Here is a 20,781-nt window from a genome sequence, read left to right on the forward strand (position 1 = left end):
CTCCCTTGTGCATCTGCACAACAACTTGGCACAGGATTTTCTCTGGATACCCTTCCTGGAACAATCCTCCCATTTTTATCTGGGCTTGAGACCGGCACTGCATCCAGGGCCGAACCAGGGCCCTCCGCATGGTGGGTGAGAAACCAATGCCCTGTCTTCATCGAACTTAACAAAACATCTTAAAGACCTTAAACTATAGTATTGTAGTACATAGTCTACATACTCACTGGCCACTTTTATAGAAATACCCATAATTGCAAAGACGAACAAGGGGTATTGGTGTTCCTAATAAAGTAGCATCTAAGAGCATATAGAATATATGGAACAACATTAAATACTGTATAGGAAAATACTCTGGTAACACAAAAGTCCGAGAAATGACATACTTCTTCAAACAGTAGACTCAAACGTGATGGAAAAAGGAGACAAGAAAAATGGCTTAGAAAAATAGAAAGTCATGCAATTCAGAATAATAAGAAAGCACTTAAATGCTTTACATCATACATTTTACTATTTAGTCCAAACAATAACCCATTGTATTCTGTAGATTAAGACCATTTTTATATGAATGATGTTAATTACAATTCCTTGAATTCGATTGATGAATTGATTACGTGATTACATTTCGATTACAGACATGTTCATGAGAGGAGATCCCTTCTAATGTTATTATAAAATATCTGACAAAATTAACAGTTTTGCTTCAGAAGGAGAAAAAAAAAACTAGGTGTACCGTTTTCTTTCTTTCTTTCTTTCTTTCTTTCTTTCTTTCTTTCTTTCTTTTCCTTTCTTTTATGTTTCCAATGACTCACATGTGTTTCTGCTGGTGGAGGAGGAGGGTCATTATATACATTTACTGGAATGATGGTGAGAAATCTGTGTGTGTCAGAATATTCACATCTGTGTGATTGTTTTTCTCAAGAAAACCCAAGAAACACTGCTCTTCACAGGTCACAGCTTACACACACACACACACACACACACTCTGAATATCCTTGTGAGCAGACAGATTTAACATGCTGGAGTAGACAAAGGCTGTCTCACTCTTCCCTGAATTCTAGACCTTTAACTGCTGTCTCATCACCAATTGCTGTTTGCTGAAGCAACGGGGTGGACAATTATTCATCACTGACATCATCAGTCAGTGTTACTTACAGGCTAAAGAAAGAATGCATGTAGGGTGGCTCTGAATATTGGTTAAGATTAAGTGTGGAGAGCTTTAAAGCTGCCCTGTGTTCATTTTTTCCTTCTGAAAACGAAGAGTAACTTTTTTGTGACATTCTGTTTTATTCTTTTGTGAGGACCAAATATTATCTCTGTGACAGGAAAAAAAAACACTTCTGAACTGTAATGGATGAATCGTCTGATTCTGGAGAAACCCTGAACGGAAACTTGGTTTCCTTTATTCACCGCAGTGTTTTGTTCAGCATATCAGCTTTTATCAGTTTTAGACCTACTTCTTATATGATCATATCCTATGATCATATAACCATATCCTACTTATATTTGATCATATCCAGACCTCCTGAGGTCATGTCTGGCTGCTACATCTAGCATTCTGTTAACAGCCTTGCACTGCTGTCTTCACATGACCTCCATTGCTTTATATCAACACATATTCACTCCTTGAAGGATGTTCAACACCCTCTGAACATTCATAAAGTCAAGTTTTAATGCCAGAGCGATTAGAAAGCACGTGAACTAAGCAGGAAGTAATCTATTTAACTCAGTTGTATTCTGTTTAAGTCAAAATGATGGATATACATCAGAAAGTGTAGTTTAATGTCTGGTGTTGCTCTGCTTTGGTGGCATAAAACGTGCATCTGTTTTCTAACTACCATTTGGTAAGAAGACCCTTTAGGAAATAATGTCAGAGTGTGTGTGACAGAGGATTTCAGACTGTGTGTGTGTGTGTAATCACTGTGGGTCACTCATATGCTGCACTCCCCTGGGGCTCTCAGTGACTCAGGCGTTTTGGCTTCTTCGCATTAATGGTGGACGTTTGAGAATCAAAGCAAGCCAGTTGCCTTTGTTGAGCGCACAAGGGAGAGGCGTTCTCTTATTTCTCCTCCTGTTGCTTCACCTGGTCTCACATTTCAGTGCGTGGCAAGCTAGAGGCAGAGCAACTGACAGTTATTAATGTTACTGTCAGTGCTTCACACTTTGATTATCCCAGCACTTGCTAAAATCTTCACACTGACCTTAAGCTTTCCATTTTTCCATTTCTCTTTCTCTTCCTAGCTTATTTACAGATACAAACATACACCTACTCTATTACTCTAGCTAAGTAGTGCCAATAGCACACTGAACTAACACACTGAGCCAATAGCATCTTAACTATAGCTACAGTATACAAATGTGTTTTTTTTTTGTTTGTTTGTTGTTCCTAAAAAAAGATAAAGATAAACATACAGAATACACACAGATTCTCTACAAACACAGTCAGTCCTCATCTTCTCATCAGAATGACCCTGCTCCACCTGACAGCATTATTAGCAGATAAATTTACTAGTTTTATGGGTCAGATAAATAAAAAATCATTAGTTCTAAATAGAAACAAGAGCAATGCTTTCACTTTGTTGATTGTGTATCCAGATGATAAAATCATCTGAAATCCCAGACTATGTTTTAAATACTTCAGGCATCATCGCTGTTGAAGTCAGCTGTAGCCTGCCAGTAAGTCGATTAACTCCCTGCAGAGACACAGACTCGGCACTTTTACAATTCTGACTGCCCATGTCTCATTTTTTTCCTTCACTCCCTTTACCTTCTCTTATTCAAATTCTTATATACTTCAACTTCTTTCAAAGAATTGTTTGAGAAACACTGATTTCATCACTGAAGTCATCTATTGTAGTAAGTAGTGACAGTAGTACTAAGCACTCATCACAGTAAATGTTGCCAACTTTGGGGGCCAACCATGATGACTATCATTACTCTTCATCAGACGTGTCAGACATAGACATAGTAAACATCACCGATCCTCACTGCCAGTTTTTACTGTTCTGGAACAGACCAGTTTTTCATCATCATGTATCATGTAAGACAGATCGTCTGTATCAGTTTTTATGTCTATACAACCCCCCCAGGGACAAAACAAAAATACATGAAAGCTATTTTAGTGACTATACAGTATAAGAAGTATCGAGTGAGTCAAAAAGCAAACCAGCTTCAATTATCCTGTCTAGGGGCTTGAGGGAAATTCCATGTTGCCCTACAGCTCTGTAAATTAAACAGATCCCAGCAACAGATATGTATTTCCCAGTGATTCTCTGGATATGTTGTGCCATCTTCAGATAATCTTATTAATATCTGAGGATTATTGTCTGATTTGTCAAACGTTCATAATTTACCCACAATGCTCCTCTTTTCATGGGGAGGTTTAATGGTAGGGATTGTGGATTGACAGGAACAGAGTCCAGAAGGGGAATTCTCACAGTTTGCTGTTCTGTCTGTTTCAAGATGTACACACGCTGCCAATGTCCTGACTCATCCTCCCACACAGATGAGAATCTCAGCAGGTGCTCTCTGGCTCACTCTCACTCCCTCTTCTCTCATAAAGTCTTCTCATTGCTCCCCTCTCCTACTCCCTTTCCTTTTCCACCATGTCTTTCCCCTTTCTTTCCTCCTTTCTTAACTTTCTCAATGCTTTAAAATATCATCTGAATGTAAGTTTGAGAAAGAAGTTCTGATCCTGGCTCTGTTCTGATCCAAGGTGAGAATAATGTTTTATGGTGACATGGTGGTGGAGTGGTTAGCGTTGCTGCTTTACCCTAAGCCTGGGTCACTCTCTGCAGTGTTATGTTCTCCCCATGCTTGTTTAGGTTTCCTCCAGGTTCTCTGGTTTTCTCCCACTCTCTAAAATATATGCTGTGTGGCTTTGCTGCACTAAATTGCCCTGTGTGTGTGTGTGTGTGTGTGAAGTAGAGGAAGAGGTATAGAAGAGGGGTGTGTGTGCATGCGTGTGTACATGTGTGTGTGTGTGTGAAGAAGAGGAAGAGGTATAGAAGATTTTTGTGTGTGTGTTGTGAAGAAGCAGATAGAGTTCAGTCAGAGTTCAGACAACTTGCTCTGGTTTGCATGTTTCTGAAAAAGAAATCCTGATGCAATTATTAAGTTGTAGATGGACAGACAAACTACTGACTGGACACAGTACAATGTTAGTTTCTGATGTAGGACATGCCACTCATCCTCCATTAGCTCCCTACTTAGATCCCTACAGTTTTAGGGAAGGGAAACACAACCCCAGAAACACAGCAAGCAGTTGTGGGAACACAGCAGGAAGCATGCACTTATACAGCTGTGTATCCTAGAGATCAAACACGACCCTTCCAGACAGCCATTTTCTGTATTTTCCTTTGATTTCTTGTGTTTTTGTGCTATAAGTAACATGGACTCCCAGGTAAGCTAGTTTACTGACATCAACACAATGGATTTAACCAAACAGATGAACCACAAAAATAATGTGAATGAATAATAGCTATGGTAATACTGCTGCAATAGTGTGTTTTTTTAACAATAATTCTTCAGACTGACCCTTCCCCTGTAACCAAGAATCTCCCAGGAAGCTGCAGATGGACAGTGTACGTGTCGTGTCTTTAGAGGTTAAAAGATCACACTGGTCTCAAAATAGTTCCATATTCATACTCACTCATAGCTTATCGTCACTTCTTGTGATAAGAAATACATTAATACTATAAAAAATATTAATGCTGAACGGAAAAGAAAAAATAATTTAATTGATTCAAAAAAGTTGCCTTTTATTGGAGAATTTTCCTATAATTTGATTACCATTATATTAATTCTACATATTGTCTGGCCAGTTTTGCTACTTGAGATTATTAAAATAAAAACAAAAAACAAAACAAAAAAACTTTAAACTGCGACGTATTAAACTACACTGTAAAAATTTTTTGTTGTTGTACACATCTATTGCTGTAAATACATTCCCAAAGTATTTTCTGCTCTTTTTCTGTACTTTTTAGATTAGTATCAGATATGTAACATATTCTCTCTCTCTCTCTCTCTCTTGCTCTCTCTCTCTCTCTCTTTTTTTTTTACCACTCTCTGTGTTTGCTGCCTGTCTGTACATTACATTTTCACTCACTGAGAAAAGAGAAAAATGTCGAACATTGCTGTTAAAGTAAAAATGCTGATGCTGATCCTTCTTTGTTGGTATGATATCATTACACACACAGTTCAAGTAAATAATAAAGTCATATAAACAGTAGTGTTTTGTCTTTAAAAGAAATGTACCTCATGAATCTTGCACGTTTGCACGTTTGCATGTCACATGCACTTTATGTAGCTTTGTTAGTTTACTTCCTATTTCTGTGTTGTTTTATGTGGCTCTGCACTTTATGTAGCACCAGGCTTCTGGAGGAACGGTGTATCATGTCACTGTGTACTGCACCAGCTATATATGCAGGAAATGACAATAAGCTTCTTGACTTGACCTCTTGACTTAAATATTTCCCTCTACTTTAGATCTTTGTTTTTTTTCCAGGCCCAGGACTGGGATTCACCAGTTGGACCAATATTTGGGTCAAAGAGTTTAGGAACCATTTATTTAGTTCTCCATTGGCATTACACATGGACACACACCGTGTTTATGGTTAAACATTAATTTGCCAACACGGGAAAGCCGGGTTGATCAGACGATATCAAACTCAAATGCTGATCACTGGAGTCACCAGGACAGGACGTTTCAGGTCCTGTAACATCCACTTAAACTTACGAATGGCTTAAAATTATCTGGTGAGTTGTAACCTGTTGCCAGAGTTTGTTGATTTGTTTTTCTGGACTGATCCTTTCATCAGTAAACTGATGGCCATGTAATAGACATGAATTGCTATGCATTGATGCATATCTGATAACCTGCAGAAGAACAATTCCAGTGTACTCCATACATATCATAAAAAAGTATTAGTCAGAAGCAGAGGCCTAGTAACCCCCCAAAAATATGACTCAGCTGGCCACTGAGAGTCTCCATGTCCCAGAGTGTATCTGAGTCCAAGTTGGAAACCTGAGAGGGAGGAGCAGCAGCTGGCCGCACACGCTATTGCGAACTGCCACACTCCGCCCCACCATACTTGACCTGATGCCCAAATTGTTGTGTGGAAAAGTGAGCACAGGTGTGGGTGTGTTTGGCATGTGCTGGGGGCGTGGTGGAGGTGGAGGTGTGCAGGGGTACGTTACAAGTGGGGGCGTAGAGACTGGAAGTGGACGCAGGTGTCTGAGTGTGATATAATGAGGGTTGAGGGTTTGCCAGAGGCCTTGTAGAACATGGTGTTCTTTGAACAAAATTAAATGTTCCTAATAACTGTGAGAGCTCCTGTGTTAGCGTCCTTACACACATATTAGCTGCTTGTAAGATACCATACGCACCCATGCACTTCAGTGTGGATGGTGGAATGAGCATACAGCAAGAGGTATAACATTTTGAACAGATCTCATCATGTGCATTATTTTGAGTTGAGTAAATATGTAAACACAAATTTTGCTTGCAAAATAAGTTGATGAAAGGGTTATGAAAAAATGGTATGTAAATTCTGACAAGCTGAAGCTGTCAAGTGAAGGTACAGACAGAGAGCTAATTGTGTGCTCTCCTGGAGAGGGATTTGCATGAGTAGACTGGTTGCACACACTGACTTGCCTCTCTATTACTGCCTCATTCACATTCACACACAGACTCTGTAACTTTAAAACATCACCATTGTTTTTACACTTCTGATGGCTTTTTTTTTTTTCATTGTTACATACTGCACAAAAACGCATCATTTGTCAGGTGAACGCGTACAGCACGAGAGCTAACAGGTTATGCCACAACACCTGATTATACAAAAGAAAAGCAGCTTTAAAAAAAAGTCTGAATGAAATTGGCTCCACAGCAGAACATGTGACCATAGTGATCCAATGGGGCTTGAGCAGAAAGGGTTAGTTTTTTTTTTTATAGAAAGGAAGAGTTAAACTTGTTGCCTGGGTTGGGTAAAGCTTTCCGTGGGCCACTAATACCACAAACCAAAACTGTGACCAGTCATGTTTCTCTGAGGCAAACAGGAAAGTGGAATAAAGCTAGAGAGAAGGAACCAGAAGAAACTGAAGTAAGGAGGCTGCTGAGTGTATGTGCTGAAGTCTGTGTGAATCACCCGGATTACTGCACGAAAAAAAAAGAAACCACAGCGACACATTTCTGCTCCTTCTGTTTTGCACAAGGGTAAGCATCAGTCGACCGCAGTCTGACCGCCGATCACTATCTGCACTGTCTCTCAACCATGCACAACACCCAAGGACACAACTGCCCTGACACCACGACTGGAGAAGCATTGGATAATCATGTGGCTGAGGGTGTGGGTGTGTATGCTGGGGATTTTGTTCAGATTTGGGGCAGTGTGTAAAATGCAGAATGTCGAATTTAGACCTTTTCTGCTTTCAGCATTCACTTCATGGCTGTATTCAAAACATCATCATGGCTGTATCATTGAACTTTTCAGGGCAACGATCAGAGCCGGTCAAAATTAAGAGCCAGATCAAGTTAGAAGTAGTGGATGGTGTTTTCCAGAAGCAGCCCCTCACCATGGCTTCGAACAGCATCTTTGAGAGCTTTTCATCCTACCAGTCATGCTTTACCCGGGGTGAGTCAATTAGTTAACTTTCACGCCAGTACGTACCTCTGCTGCTTTCGAATTGTTTGTTTTATTTGTTTGTTTGTTGTATTTGAGGAACTGGGGGGCTTTTCTGACTTTCTCGGGTGCACACTATGCAAAGTAATTTAGACGCAAGATGGAGAAGTGTACATAAAAAGACATTGTTGATTCGCTGTGTCAGTAGTGTACTGAAATCTCTTGGCTGGATCTGAAAACCACAGGTCTGTGGGTTAGTGAGTGCTTCACTGGTTAACCTCACTGCACCATCAACAACACAGCGGTCTGTAAATGCTCGCATTTGGATTCAGATGCTTTCTAGTGCAAATGTCATCTGACGACGCAAAAGCATTTTGTGTGAAATGGTATGGTGTGTTTTAGGCATTCATGCTTCGCTGAACTGATTATGAGTGAAGCAAATTATTCTTTCATTTAGATTTGGATTTACAATTACTTTCGCAACCAATCGTGACTTTTTTCACTGCGACATGTCGGTTAACGAGCTAGCAGGTTTTATGGCAAATATTTTTGTTAAATCTAATTTGTTCAAGACATGATTGGTGTTTTTATTTATTTATCTATTTATCTATTTATTTAATGGAGTCAGCTGGTGGATGTCAGAGGGAGGTTAAGGATCTGAGCTGGCGTAATAAAAAGTATGTGATGAACTGCAGGCTTAATATCTGTGCACTCCCATTACAGACTTGTTAAGCTCTATCATCTATAAAAATAAAAAAAAAATACACACCTCTATATTTCATGCTGATATTATCATTTATTGCAAATATTTTATTGGCTCCAGAGGAACCCGGACACATCCGAAATTCTTGAAGTAGGCAAAGCTTTCTATGCAGCATACAGTAACCAGCATCTCATTTAGTGTTAAAAGAATACAACTCAGCCTGCTGCGAGTGAGAAGAAGAGAAATGCTGGAGAATCTTTAATCACTAAGGAAAAGTTCTTAAACCGCTAGATAAATGTGCTTTAAATGTGCTTTTGTACATTTCCAGCTTTACATTTCTCAAAATATTCTGTTTATGCATTTAAATGACAAAACTAGCTAACGGATCTGGTTGAACTCTGATGGTGGGGTTTTGTGTTTGTGGGAACGTATTTTGAGAAATGTTGGTGATATTCAGATGCAGTTTCACATTACATATAACAACTAGCCTAAAGTGTCAAGTTTTAGGATGACACCTTGCCCGTGTGTTCTTTGTGAAAAGATGTAGTGTGTTGTTTTTGTTTCCTGACTCTTTGCTGCATGCACATTCGTGTGTCTTGCAAGCGCTGTCAGTTAACACAGGAAGTTTATCAGTCGCGCCCGAGTCTCACTCAACAACTAACAGCCTTGTAGGAACTGTTCTGTTTCTCACACACTCACTCCACAGTTTCTTTATGAGAAGACCGCTGAAGTTTGCTAGAAAAAGTTGGAATAGTATCACAATGTGAGAACTTGAGGACTAACAATTGTTCTGTAACGTTTTTAAAGTGATATCAGCTAGCATTTATCTTTAAACTGTAGATCCGTTAGCTGAAGAACGTTGAGCTCTGAACTGCATGAGCAGGCCATGAAGGTCTGTGTGTGCTATTTATACCTCCTGAGGACAGAGATGCTTAAACATGATGGTACATCATGCTACGTTTCTGCATGCATCACATGTCCTTTTGGCGGTTACGGTATACTGTATGCTGGTGCACACAGCACATGCCTGCGTTTACTGTGGAAATACAGACGAATATGATTGGTGGGTCTCGGTCTTTGCGGTTTTTCTGCTCTCCCAATTCTGCTTCTTTCATGCACTAGTCGCTGACATGCAAGCCTGCACACACATGTGAGGATTCGTTCCTTATCATTCTGCGGCTTTGATTCACACACTAACACACACACAGAGACACAGACACACACACTCTCAATATCTATATATGTAGTAGACATAAACCTGAAACTGTTGTACCATGCATCACAATTACTAAAATAACCACAAACATTAAAAGGTTTTGGGTTCTCTGGATTTACAGACATTAAGTAACAATGTGAAACAAAACGCACACACTTCTGTATTTCAGAATATTGCTGTATATCTTCCTACCTTCTGACACATTCAGCATCTCTTTGTACTGCTAACATCATTGAAATCAACACAAATTAATAATGGAATAAACCACATTAGTGTAGGGTTCGGGGTTCGAGGTTCGGGGTTAGGGGTTAGGGTTTTGGAGAGCTTTTGTGCAGCACAGCAGACTGTTGTCTATATTATGTCAATGTTTAAAAACCTACAGCACATGTAACTGATCTGAGATTATGTAAAGGCTATATTCACCCACCCTTACTGGTACTTTTTGTCCACAATAATAAAAATAAATTCCCAGTGAACCCATTTTCTTTTATCCTGTCACTCGTCTTCATCAGCTTCCTTCTCCCAAACTCTCCACATCCGTTCTGGCACCTCCAGCCCCGGTGACCGACTCATATATCTGCAGGTGTCTAACTAAAGGTGATGGCTGTATAAGGTGGCTTTTGTACTCCTGTGGACCACTGCGTCCGTTATGAGGGATTTATGGCCGTCTCCACGCTCCGTGTCCGAGGCTTGAGGATGGAGCCAAAGGGCCTACATTCTAGTAGCCGAACGCCTGTCCATTGCTGATTCTGGTTATCAGCATCCACAGGCAGTCAAGAAGGAAACTGGCTACCCTGCCAGATCCCCACAAATTCAAAAAGGGACCCACACAAGCCTATAATTCTTCCATTTGACCTTGATTAATTGGATAGCTAATGTAAATTATGCACTATGTGCATGAATGATGGCTATGGTTGCCATATTTTTTTATTACAGAGTGAGGTCTGAATGATGTGAGCAGTAATTTATTTTAAAACCTTACTTACTAATACTTCATTAATCATATTACATATAATGTAAGACTTTATTTGTGTTATGCAATGATGCATATAAACGCTAACCAGCCCCCTATAATTCTGCTGCACAATGAATGCTCAGTTACATGCACTACTTCTCGAGCAGAGGCATTTCTGGGACATCTGAATCTTTAATATCTCATTCACTTCAAAGAAATTTTTCAATAAATGCTGATGTCATCATAACAGACTCCAGTGACAGTAGGAGCCACCGAGCTGGTCAGTGGCTGGGGATCTATTGAGTTTCTTTTCCTGACTGCGCCCACTGTATCACTGTGACTGGATGGATTTTCGACTCCGCTGGTCTACTTCCTTTACAGAGACTCTGTGACTGCAGAACCAAGAACTGCTGAAATTGAGTCTGTTGTCCAGCAGACAGGCCGCTATCGAGCCCCAGCGTCGGACAGCAGCAGAGCAGGAGGTTAGTGTGCGGCGCCACTGCTGGGCTCAGAGAGCTGAGATAAAGCTGCCAGGAAATGGGTCTTGGACACTGAACAGGGGTTTGTCTTAAGGTGGTCAAAAAAAGCTAGGTGACAGATATGGTGTCACCTACTGGACATCATTTTATGTCTACAGTCTCCTATTGCAAGGATGAATTTTTCAATTGAAATATCACGTAGCGTAATTTAATCTTGTACCAAGCAAGTATTTACTACAGCAGATTTATTGTAAGAACTAACAGCTCAGGTAAGTTTGGTGCCAGATAAAGAAAAGCACTCATTTCAGTAACTTTGCAGCCATTGCTTGATATCGTTGTTATGAATGAGAACTGTAGCGGATCATTCTACCTGAAATAGATGTGCACTTAGAGAATGAAAATTCATATGAATTAACTCAACATCTCATATCACTTAAGCCACTTAAGCGACAAATGATGCGCCTGCATGCTACAAGTAAGGAACAAAACACAACACTGAAACACGCAACAGTGCTGAAACGTGATGCCACCCTGAGCTGATTATTTTCCAATAACATCATGTGCTTAAGTGTTTTATTCCTCTTACACCACAGCAATTATCCAACTGGAACTATTTTTCCTTTATTAAAGAATGATGTCATTCTTTTATGTTTTTTACAGAATAAGAAATCGCTTATGTTGTAATTGTTTTAGCCACATGTTCCTTTGTGAACTTCTGCTTTTTTAAAAATATATGGCTTGTCGGGTTTCTGTGAAATTGCTGAAAGAGGTGTTACAGCTTTTTTTTTTTCTCTAATTGTTTACAAAGCTCTGACTATGGAGACTTCTGCCGAAAACTGCTACATGAACTTTTTCTCACAGAAACCTATTATCTATAAGCTTTTTCAATCAGTTTGTAAACCATATAAATCTCTGTGAATTAGCTGTTACTGTAAAAATATCCACACAGATTTAGAACAAGTGCATTCATCTGAATCTTGTTGTTATAGTAAAATAAATCATCATAAGAGCAGTTCGAGTCGGGACTTTAACGACGCTGTGATATGAAGAGAAATATGCTGATGGCTTTGGGAAAACTAACTTTATCTAGTAGCTTCTTACATCAGAAAGTTATGGAGAGCCAGACTCTTGGAAATTTCCAGAAGCAGCAGATGGCATCTGATGATGTACTGAAATGGCAGATCAAACCTGCTGTTAAGGAGCAGTTAGGATTTTCCGTATAACAAAATGCTTTTTGTATAATTGGCTTCTCATTTACATGTATGTCAGAGAGGACATTTTGACACTGGCATTGTTAAATACATTTGCAAAACAATTTTATTGTTTTAAAAAGAAACACCTGACAGACAGCTGTAATGATCTCAGTGTTCATCTGAATAAGAGATAGTATAAAGTGCCAACATTTAACTAATGACAGCTTCTGATGTTTACAGTCAAAAGCAAAGCTCCAGATATTTAAGAGTGAACTGTTTATCATGCAAACATGCTAAATAAGTTTATAGTATATAAATAATGAGGAATGTGAATTTTAGCTATCCTCAGTTGACGGTGTAGCAGATCGTTTGGCATACGCATCTTCTATAGTGTTATAAATGTGCAGGAGGAGATTTGGGCTCCTCATTGCAAGCTCAAATGCACAAAACCACAGAGAAGCTTTTGCTGGTGCAGATAAGAGTTTGTGAACTTGGACTGCATTTCACCCACCCCTTCCCCCTTCCTGTCAGCAAGCATGTACGGCTTACATGGAAGATGTTGTTTTGTTGAAAATAACCGTATTTCTGTCAGTCAGGATTTTTATGAGTTTGGGTTTTAACAACTAGTTCTTGAATTCTTTAAAAAGCTCGATTTAGAAGCTTCACAAGAAGAATAAAAGGTTACTGCTGTGAGGTTCGGGCGTGGTGCACAGGACCGCTGAACTTATTGAACATAAGTCTATTTATAAAAATGACACATGCAGGCTGATTCATATCTTTTTTGCAAATAGGTGAAGATGATGCAACACATCACTGAGCTTAAGTGGCCAGACTGATATATATATATATATTTTTGAGGTTTGATATTGTTTGATCTGAAGTAGTTGTCTGCAGTTCTTTACTGTATCACGCTCTGTGGCTAGCCTGTGGTAACATACCAATGGCTGTGGCTACGTGACTAGCCTCAGTGCCTAACCAATATGCAAATGAACAATACCATAGGCTTATTCATCCACAAACTGTTAAACACAGAGACACATGCATGCCAGGAACTAAACACAACTCACACAGACAGATAAAGAGTCATAGTCACGTGTGCACACAGACATTATTCACAACTAACATCAGAAAACAAAACATTTAGGATCCTTAGGTTTAGCTGCATTACTAATACTGACCATAGAGCAAGGTGTGACCTTTTTACATGCTGTTTAAGAGATTATTTATTTGAAAAATGATCACTTTATCCTGTCAGGGTCAAGGTGGATCACAATCTCTGGCACACGCAAGTCACTGACACAGTTCTAATATAAACTAGCATGTATAAGCTCAAATGAATTATACTACTGCATATGCTTCATTATTATATGGACAGACAAGCTGTGATCTAGCTGTTTGTGCTCCAGTTTATGGGAAAAAAACACGGCTGTTGAATCCTTGTGTTGTTAAATGGATGCCAGGTTTGTTTAAATTCAAGGGTATTTCCTTGTGACATGTCATCAGCAACTTCTGGCTTCTGTTGTTAACCAAATAGGTGTGTGTGTGTGTGTGTGTGTGTTAGTGTGAGATGTCACAAGGAACCTGTCAGTTAAGCAGAGGCAGTGTTCCTAACGGTATCCTTACATCTGTGGCTTCCTTCCTCCTCGGTATCAACTGAAGAGGACAAAGACAAAATGCCATAAAATTCAAATCTTGATCTTACAGAGCTTCTGAGAACTCTGGTACTTGTATTAAAGTACACACAACTAGTTTACATATATATATTACTAGTATATATATATATATATATGTTTGTGTGTGTGTGTGCGTGTGTAAAAATGTATAGTGTATAGAGTGCATCACACTTTACTGCTAAAAAGTGTGTGTGAATCTGTGTGTATGTGAATGTACACACTATTTATTTTCATCTATTATTTCAATAGGTTTCTTACATACTGCCTGTCATGTTATCTACACACACATTAGTTAGCAGACCTAAACCTAAGCACTCTCTCACACTCACCCTGCCATGAGGCATTTTCTGAACCTCTCCCTCCCTAACATGGACTTCACTCCATGCACATACCCTTACTGTAACTCATGCTTCCTCTGTTAGAGCAGAGCTGAGTGCCGTGTGGTATAAATGCTTCACTGGCAGCGCTGTAGCCCTGTGTCTGCTGGAACAGCTATATCGGTATGATTCAGCTTCTCTTGGCTCATTTCCTGGATGCAGTTAGCACCACCTGTTTCCAGCACCGTCACCTGGGCGCCTGACAGTGGTGCTCATGGGCATGGCATGAGGTTCAAGATCAGGGGGAGGAGAAAGAAGGGTCAGCTATGCTTAGTCAGCAAAACATCATATACGATAGCTACGTTTAGTTATAGAACACTGTGTACAGTCAGATCAAATTCATTTCAATCATTTCAAGCATTGGACTATGAAATTATTGTAGTAAAGCTGATAAATAGATCAGCTCCAGTTTTTTAAACATGAATTAAACCATGAGGTGGCAGAATGGTTATTGTGGCTTATATGATGACCTGCATTTACATAAATAAATAAGTGTAATTTAGCTAAAGGCAGCTCAGTGAGCCACAGGTTTGGTTCAATCCATCTCCAGAGATTAACTCTACACTAGATTAAAGAAAAGGGAGCGTTTTCACAGTAATTCACCCTGTCCACTCTCGATCTCTCTCTCTCTCTCTCTCTGTCTCACACATCTTCTCAGAAGCCAAAAACAGAAAGACAACTGGACATGTGTTTATTAAAATCTATAATTCTGTTCAGAACATAAACACTTAACATGTCTCATGTACAGCCATAAACCAGTCATTAAAAGATAACTCTTCATGTTTGATGCTTACCTGGATTCTATTTGAATTCTATTCTATTCTTTATGGATTCTATTTGAATGTCCAAGATCTAGGAAATTCATCATTGTAACAGGAAAGACAGGAACATGGGGTGAAAAGGACAAATATAATGAAAGCTGCAAAGAAAGAGAAGTTCTCTGTTTGTGTACCTGGGTTTGCTCTCTTCTTCTTATTCTTCCAACCCACACACATACACACACACATACACACACACAGACAGACACACAGACATTATCATTAGCTGTGTCATTGTCTAACATTTGCATATCTGCAGAACAAGACAGTCATTGTTGTTAGACAGTACTCGCAGCAGAGGGAAATTTCGCACTCTGAGACTGATTCCAACACAGGCATGAAAACACACCATGCTGTCTGGGCTTGAGAGAAACACTGCTTTCCTCTTATTTTAACCGATGGCTCTATTTGCATGTTATACTAAGCACGTCTGGTGTGGAGTAATTGTGCAAGATGTAAGTAGGATGTTACTGGAGTGAACAGTCCTTCAAGAGACCCCCGGAAAAGCAAAGTGAAAGCACCACAAACTTTACAGGTTACTTTATCAGGTGTGTATGGATATTATATTTCCCTCTGTGCTGGTGACCAGGAATATTTTTTCTTTATGTAAAGCTGAATAATAATATTAGCAGATTATCTACAAAAAGATATAAATGTAGAAATGTTAAAACAATCTGAAATATATTTCAAGACGAAGCCAATCAAAAATCACAAAAAACACACATTCAGTTATTCTCTATGCCAGACAGTTCAGTCCACTTCTCCACTTCTCGCCCGGTTTTATTATTTTTGGTTTGTCTTGCTCAAAAGATATGGGATCATTTTTTTGGACTGTGTGGAGACAGTCAGTCTTGCATTGCTCCTCCTCTGTTTTGTGCTCCTTTTCTCCTCCTGCCTCCACCCCCAGGCGAGCTTGAGCCATGTGGAGGACTGGCCAGTGATCAGAGGGGCAGCTGTTATGTTTGATCTGCATGCTCGCTGCTCCACACGACATCCATGGTGCAGAGAGAGGATGTCTAATAAAGCTTCTTCATTTCCTTTTGCTTTTCTCTCTTCTTCATGATCTCTTTTTTTGGTCTGTTAACTGTATTTGTTCAATTTTTTTTTCTCTCATGACTGGAATCCCCACCCCGCCCCAACACACACCTTCTTTTACAGCTTAGGTGTGAGGCCTAAGCTTGATTAGGTCAATAAGACACTTAATTGAGTGTAAATGCTATACATGTTGTGCTAATTTGATATTCTGTAGTCTCCCACACTTGGCCACAGCTCCCTAGGAAAGATCTGGTATATTGGGAGCATAAGCATGGACCAGTCTGTGGCAGACTGGAGATATTGATTTGTGTTTCATAAAGCATGAATAGACTGGCTAAGACAGAGATCAGGACAGGGAAGGTAGGTGTTACCATTGATTGCACAGTGTCTCTTGATCGGAGTCTCTTTGTTCCTCTCTCAGACTGTAACTAAATGCGCTAATCGCTTCACATCCAAAGGTTTGTCTGCTGTCTTATAGACCCAAATGATTGTTGAATGACTGCTACTGTCTGTGGTTACGAGTTACATCTAAACACCTTAGGAGTGACTGTTGGTAATAAGAAAGAATAAAGACTTCTTTTATTTTCATCAGAGCCAGAAATTTGCCCAACCACAGCAAGGGAGCTAACACCATGCTATAAAAATATGCACAAATATAATATGAGAATGAATTGTGTGCAAAGTATTTAAGCAATAGATGTAGAAAACCTTCAGCATGTTGCACAAAAGTTCAGCAACTTGAAAGAGCAACTTGAAACTGTTTGCAGGCGAAACCAGCTGATTTATGGAAAGTTAGGGTAAGCAGTCAGCAAGGTTAAAGGTAACAGCTCTGGTTTGTTTGAGGTCACATCAAACCACCGTCACTTATTATATCAATATAATCTGTTGTCTTTTATTAGATCAAATTAGGAAAACCTAACATTTGTCTTTAAAATGAAATTGACTAGTTGGTCACTTCAAGCATCTTGGAGAACCTGACATGGTTTGTATCTGTAACATTTCATTTTTAGGGGGAAGTATTAATTTTTGAAATAGAAAGTTGCTCATATTGAGGCAGTGATCTAGTTTCCTGTGATCTTTTTCTGTGCATCTATGTCCCTTACTGGCCTATTACAAACATGGTGTAGTTTTGCCATCTCATATCTCCAGGGTCCTGTGTCCAAGCCTGAGCTCAGATTACTGTCTATGAGGAATCTTGCATGTTCTCCTTGTGTCCATGTGGTTGTCTTCCGGTACTCCAATTTCCTGGATGGATTGGCTATTTTATATTGGCCCTAGGTTTTATTAATGGACTAGAATTCCATCCAGGTTGTTATGTGCCCAGTTTTCCCAACATAGATACATGAAAACATTGACCAGGATAAAGTGGTGACTGAAGATGAATGCATGTTCCTCCTGGAATGTGTTGCAGACAGCAGTAGAAGATCCCAGGACATCAACTGTTCTCAAAAGAGATTTTCTGAAAAACCCACAAATTATATATAGAATCTTGTGTCCTTGGATGGTGACCCATTTGGAATTCCTACAATAAATTGATGACCTCTCATCTCATCAGACCTGTGGTGAAAAACCGAAAGCAAACGGTTGGTCCTACATTCATGATTGATCCAAAGTATTACATTAGTTAAATATTTGCCTGTTTATGGTTATTTGGGTAGTTTCCAAGCATTCTAGTTAAATATACAAACTGACTGAAGTGCTTTATAATATTAAACATGAAGCTGCTGTAATTACATTTTATGGAATACAGCCAAGGTAGGATTGAGATAGTTACTGTAATTTGGTTTTGGACCCATTGATAGGTTTCATCAATGTAGGTAAAGTCTACTGGGTTTAGGATATCATGTAGGATTAGATTAGATTAGATTAGATTAGATTAGATTAGATTAGATTAGATTAGATTAGATTAGATTAGATTAGATTAGATTAGATTAGATTAGATTAGATTTTTTCCACCCCTTTTAATATGTAGAGGCCAATACTTTCAGTATTTGACAATAGAGGCTCTAATGCCCATTGTCCATGCTCATGTGTAAATGCCATGTGGATATGTTCATCAGCTACTCCTAAAAGTTCAATATTCAGTGACCAGTGAGAAGTAAGGAAAAGAAAACTTCAGTGCAAACTAACACTGTTTTAAGTTTTGTTGCATTACTTTCGGTAGAAGGATGTGTTGATGGTGATGGATGGGGACATCCCAGAACTCTGCAGTGAAGTTCCCATCATGCTTTTCTCCATTGCCATTACTGCCCCTTTGCTGTGAAACCGCAACAGGAAACGGCAATATATTGGTCAATACTGTGATGGTGCAGGACTGAGTCTGGGTAGGGCTTTTTGTGACCACAGAAACTCTTCCAGACCTTAGTAATGAACGGATTGAGGCTGCAGTAAACCTAAAGGGAACTGTCCCCAAGTGGAACTCCACAGAACTTCATCAGTGTGGTTAATGAGGTTAAGATGTAAATGGTGTCTGAGATGCATTTTCCTCTTCCAGCAGGCCCGCTTTATGAGCGTTACATTCAATGGCTGCTAATTTATTTATCTAATGACACTTTCCTGGATGAGGCCTGGTGGATGAATGTACCTAGTTTCTGGAATGTTTTTCTGGGTTATTTTTCAGAGGCCTCAGTTGGATGATAGTCTGAATATACAGTAGGTGAGTATGACTAAAAAACATATAAGCTGAACCCCAGGCCTTTCTGGGTTATAAACTGATTTTTGTGGCAAAGTTTTTATTGAACATTTTATTTTTGCTCCCTTAAGGGAAACAGCCAACTGGCTACGTTACACGTAGTGTCCCAAAATTTAACCCTCCAAAATAGCAGTAAACATTTCGCTTGCCACCAAATGTGTAAGAATGACAGAGAATGAAGCATGTACATTAAAAGAAGGTTAGCTTAATTCCTGTTTTGCTTTTAATATTTAGTCCCATAACTTTTTGTGCTCCTTTGTCCATAAAATACATCTTTAGGTTAAAGAGAAGAAGCACACAAGAAGCCTCCTTTTAATTATCCTTCTTAAATTAACTTTGATGGTACACAAATCTAGACATATTAGAAAAATATGAGCGACACAAGAAGAATAGAGCAATCAATTAATCAATCAATCAATCAATCAATCAATAATGGTATCCATCAGTAGGAATCTAGTGTAATCTAGAGTTCTGTGTATAAGAAGGCATGAGCTCATATTAACGCACAAGTAATCCATAAGTCCACAAGTGCTGCACCACCAGCAGAGACGAGCCAAGATTCAAACAAAGCTACCAGATTTGATGCCTGGTTTAGAGTCGCCTAGTGATGTTGTGTGAAGTGGCAGGGGCATGAGCTTGAATTTTTTTTCTCACTCTCTCCATCTCCCGAAATGAAGAATCTCTTTCCCAACAGAAGATAAAAAAAAATTTAATTATTGTCAGGATCTCTGATGTGTTCAGATTACACCATGTGCAGACTGTTTAACAGAATTTGGGGAAGTCACAGTTATGTTATATGGCTCAAGCATACATTCTCTTCCCTCTGTATTTCCACACAGTTCACTGTTTGACTGATTTTGCTAAAAAATTCATGATTCCATGACACATCCCAAAGATCCCAAAGAACTTATAAAACAAGAAAGCAACCTAATTTTCTTACAAATATATAGCTGACCAGCTAACAATAAATAGTTTTTATATATTTAGCAATTTACTATGAAATATCTTACAGTAAAGACATATCTTTTGTTGTTTGGACAGCTTAGATATCTCTCTTATCCCCCTATATTTGCTTTTGAGCAGCACCATGTGAAAGGCTTCGACTGCTACACAGTGTAATTCCACATATTTTCCTCCTTTTCCTGTTTGTTGCTTGAAATAAACTAAATCTAACTACAGAAGTCCTATTAAATAAAATATTAGAGTACAGATATAGAATCAAATAAAAAGAGGAAAAGCACATCAAGACTGCAAAATAAATTATACATAAATATAAGCTGCTCTAGAAATCAAATCAAATGATATCAGATTTTTAAAAGGCACATTGTTTCCATGTGAGTTTAACACACAAGTCTTCCAAAAGTGTCTCTTATTTTCCTGCATCAAAACCTATTGATATTTTCAGAAGGTGTTCAAGCAACCAATGGCACTGTACTTACGAGGCAAATATTTTTACGAGAAATCTTTGCATTCCAAAGTATTACTGGAAGCCCTTACTTATGGCAATTGTACAGAGAAAATGAAATTACTTGTGCTTTGTCTGTACTGCTTTATGATACATAAAATCATTTAAGAGCCATCAAAGTCAGCCATTTAAGCCATGAAGAAACACAAATTATCTTTAATTTATACATTTAAAGAGAGAATGATTTGTATGCCTCACTATGCATGCTTTCACCTATTACAAATACTTTTAACTCTGAGTGTGTGTGTGTGTGTGTGTGTGTGTGTGTACTTCTGCTTCACTGAGTCTGCTCATCTGCTCATCAATTCAACATTTCACTAAATGGTGCCCGAGGCACATCTCCAGTGGGTCTGGTTCCTCCCATGCATGACGCTGGCTTAGAGCTCCACAATAAACCAGCCACATCACAGGTTCATCACAGTCTTAAAGGAAGACTTTAAGTTAGCCATGACTGAACTAAATGTTTTAGAGCAAGATTTCTCCACAATCTTTGATAGTTTAGGTTATTCACTTTCTTGAGCCTCTCTTTGGTTAGGAAACCCAGTGTTGCAGG

General features: G+C 39.0%; 1 protein-coding gene across 4 annotated transcripts in view; it reads left to right on the top strand.

The window, feature by feature from the left end:
- Window positions 1-7,001: 7,001 nt before the first annotated feature.
- The window catches only part of runx1 (RUNX family transcription factor 1), a 38,363-nt gene continuing 24,583 nt past the window's right edge, over window positions 7,002-20,781 (top strand). For 2 of the 4 annotated variants that reach the window (XM_058381186.1, XM_058381183.1), the window contains exons 1-2: window positions 7,213-7,353; window positions 7,494-7,634. In XM_058381186.1, the coding sequence (XP_058237169.1) occupies window positions 7,275-7,353; window positions 7,494-7,634 (220 nt within the window). In that variant the 5' untranslated portion in view covers window positions 7,213-7,274. Of the gene's footprint in view, window positions 7,354-7,493; window positions 7,635-20,781 lie in introns of all 4 variants that reach the window. The other 2 variants (XM_058381185.1, XM_058381188.1) reach the window with 2 other exon arrangements.

The sequence above is a fragment of the Hemibagrus wyckioides genome, linkage group LG26 (assembly GCF_019097595.1).
Source record: "Hemibagrus wyckioides isolate EC202008001 linkage group LG26, SWU_Hwy_1.0, whole genome shotgun sequence".
NCBI lineage: Eukaryota > Metazoa > Chordata > Actinopteri > Siluriformes > Bagridae > Hemibagrus > Hemibagrus wyckioides.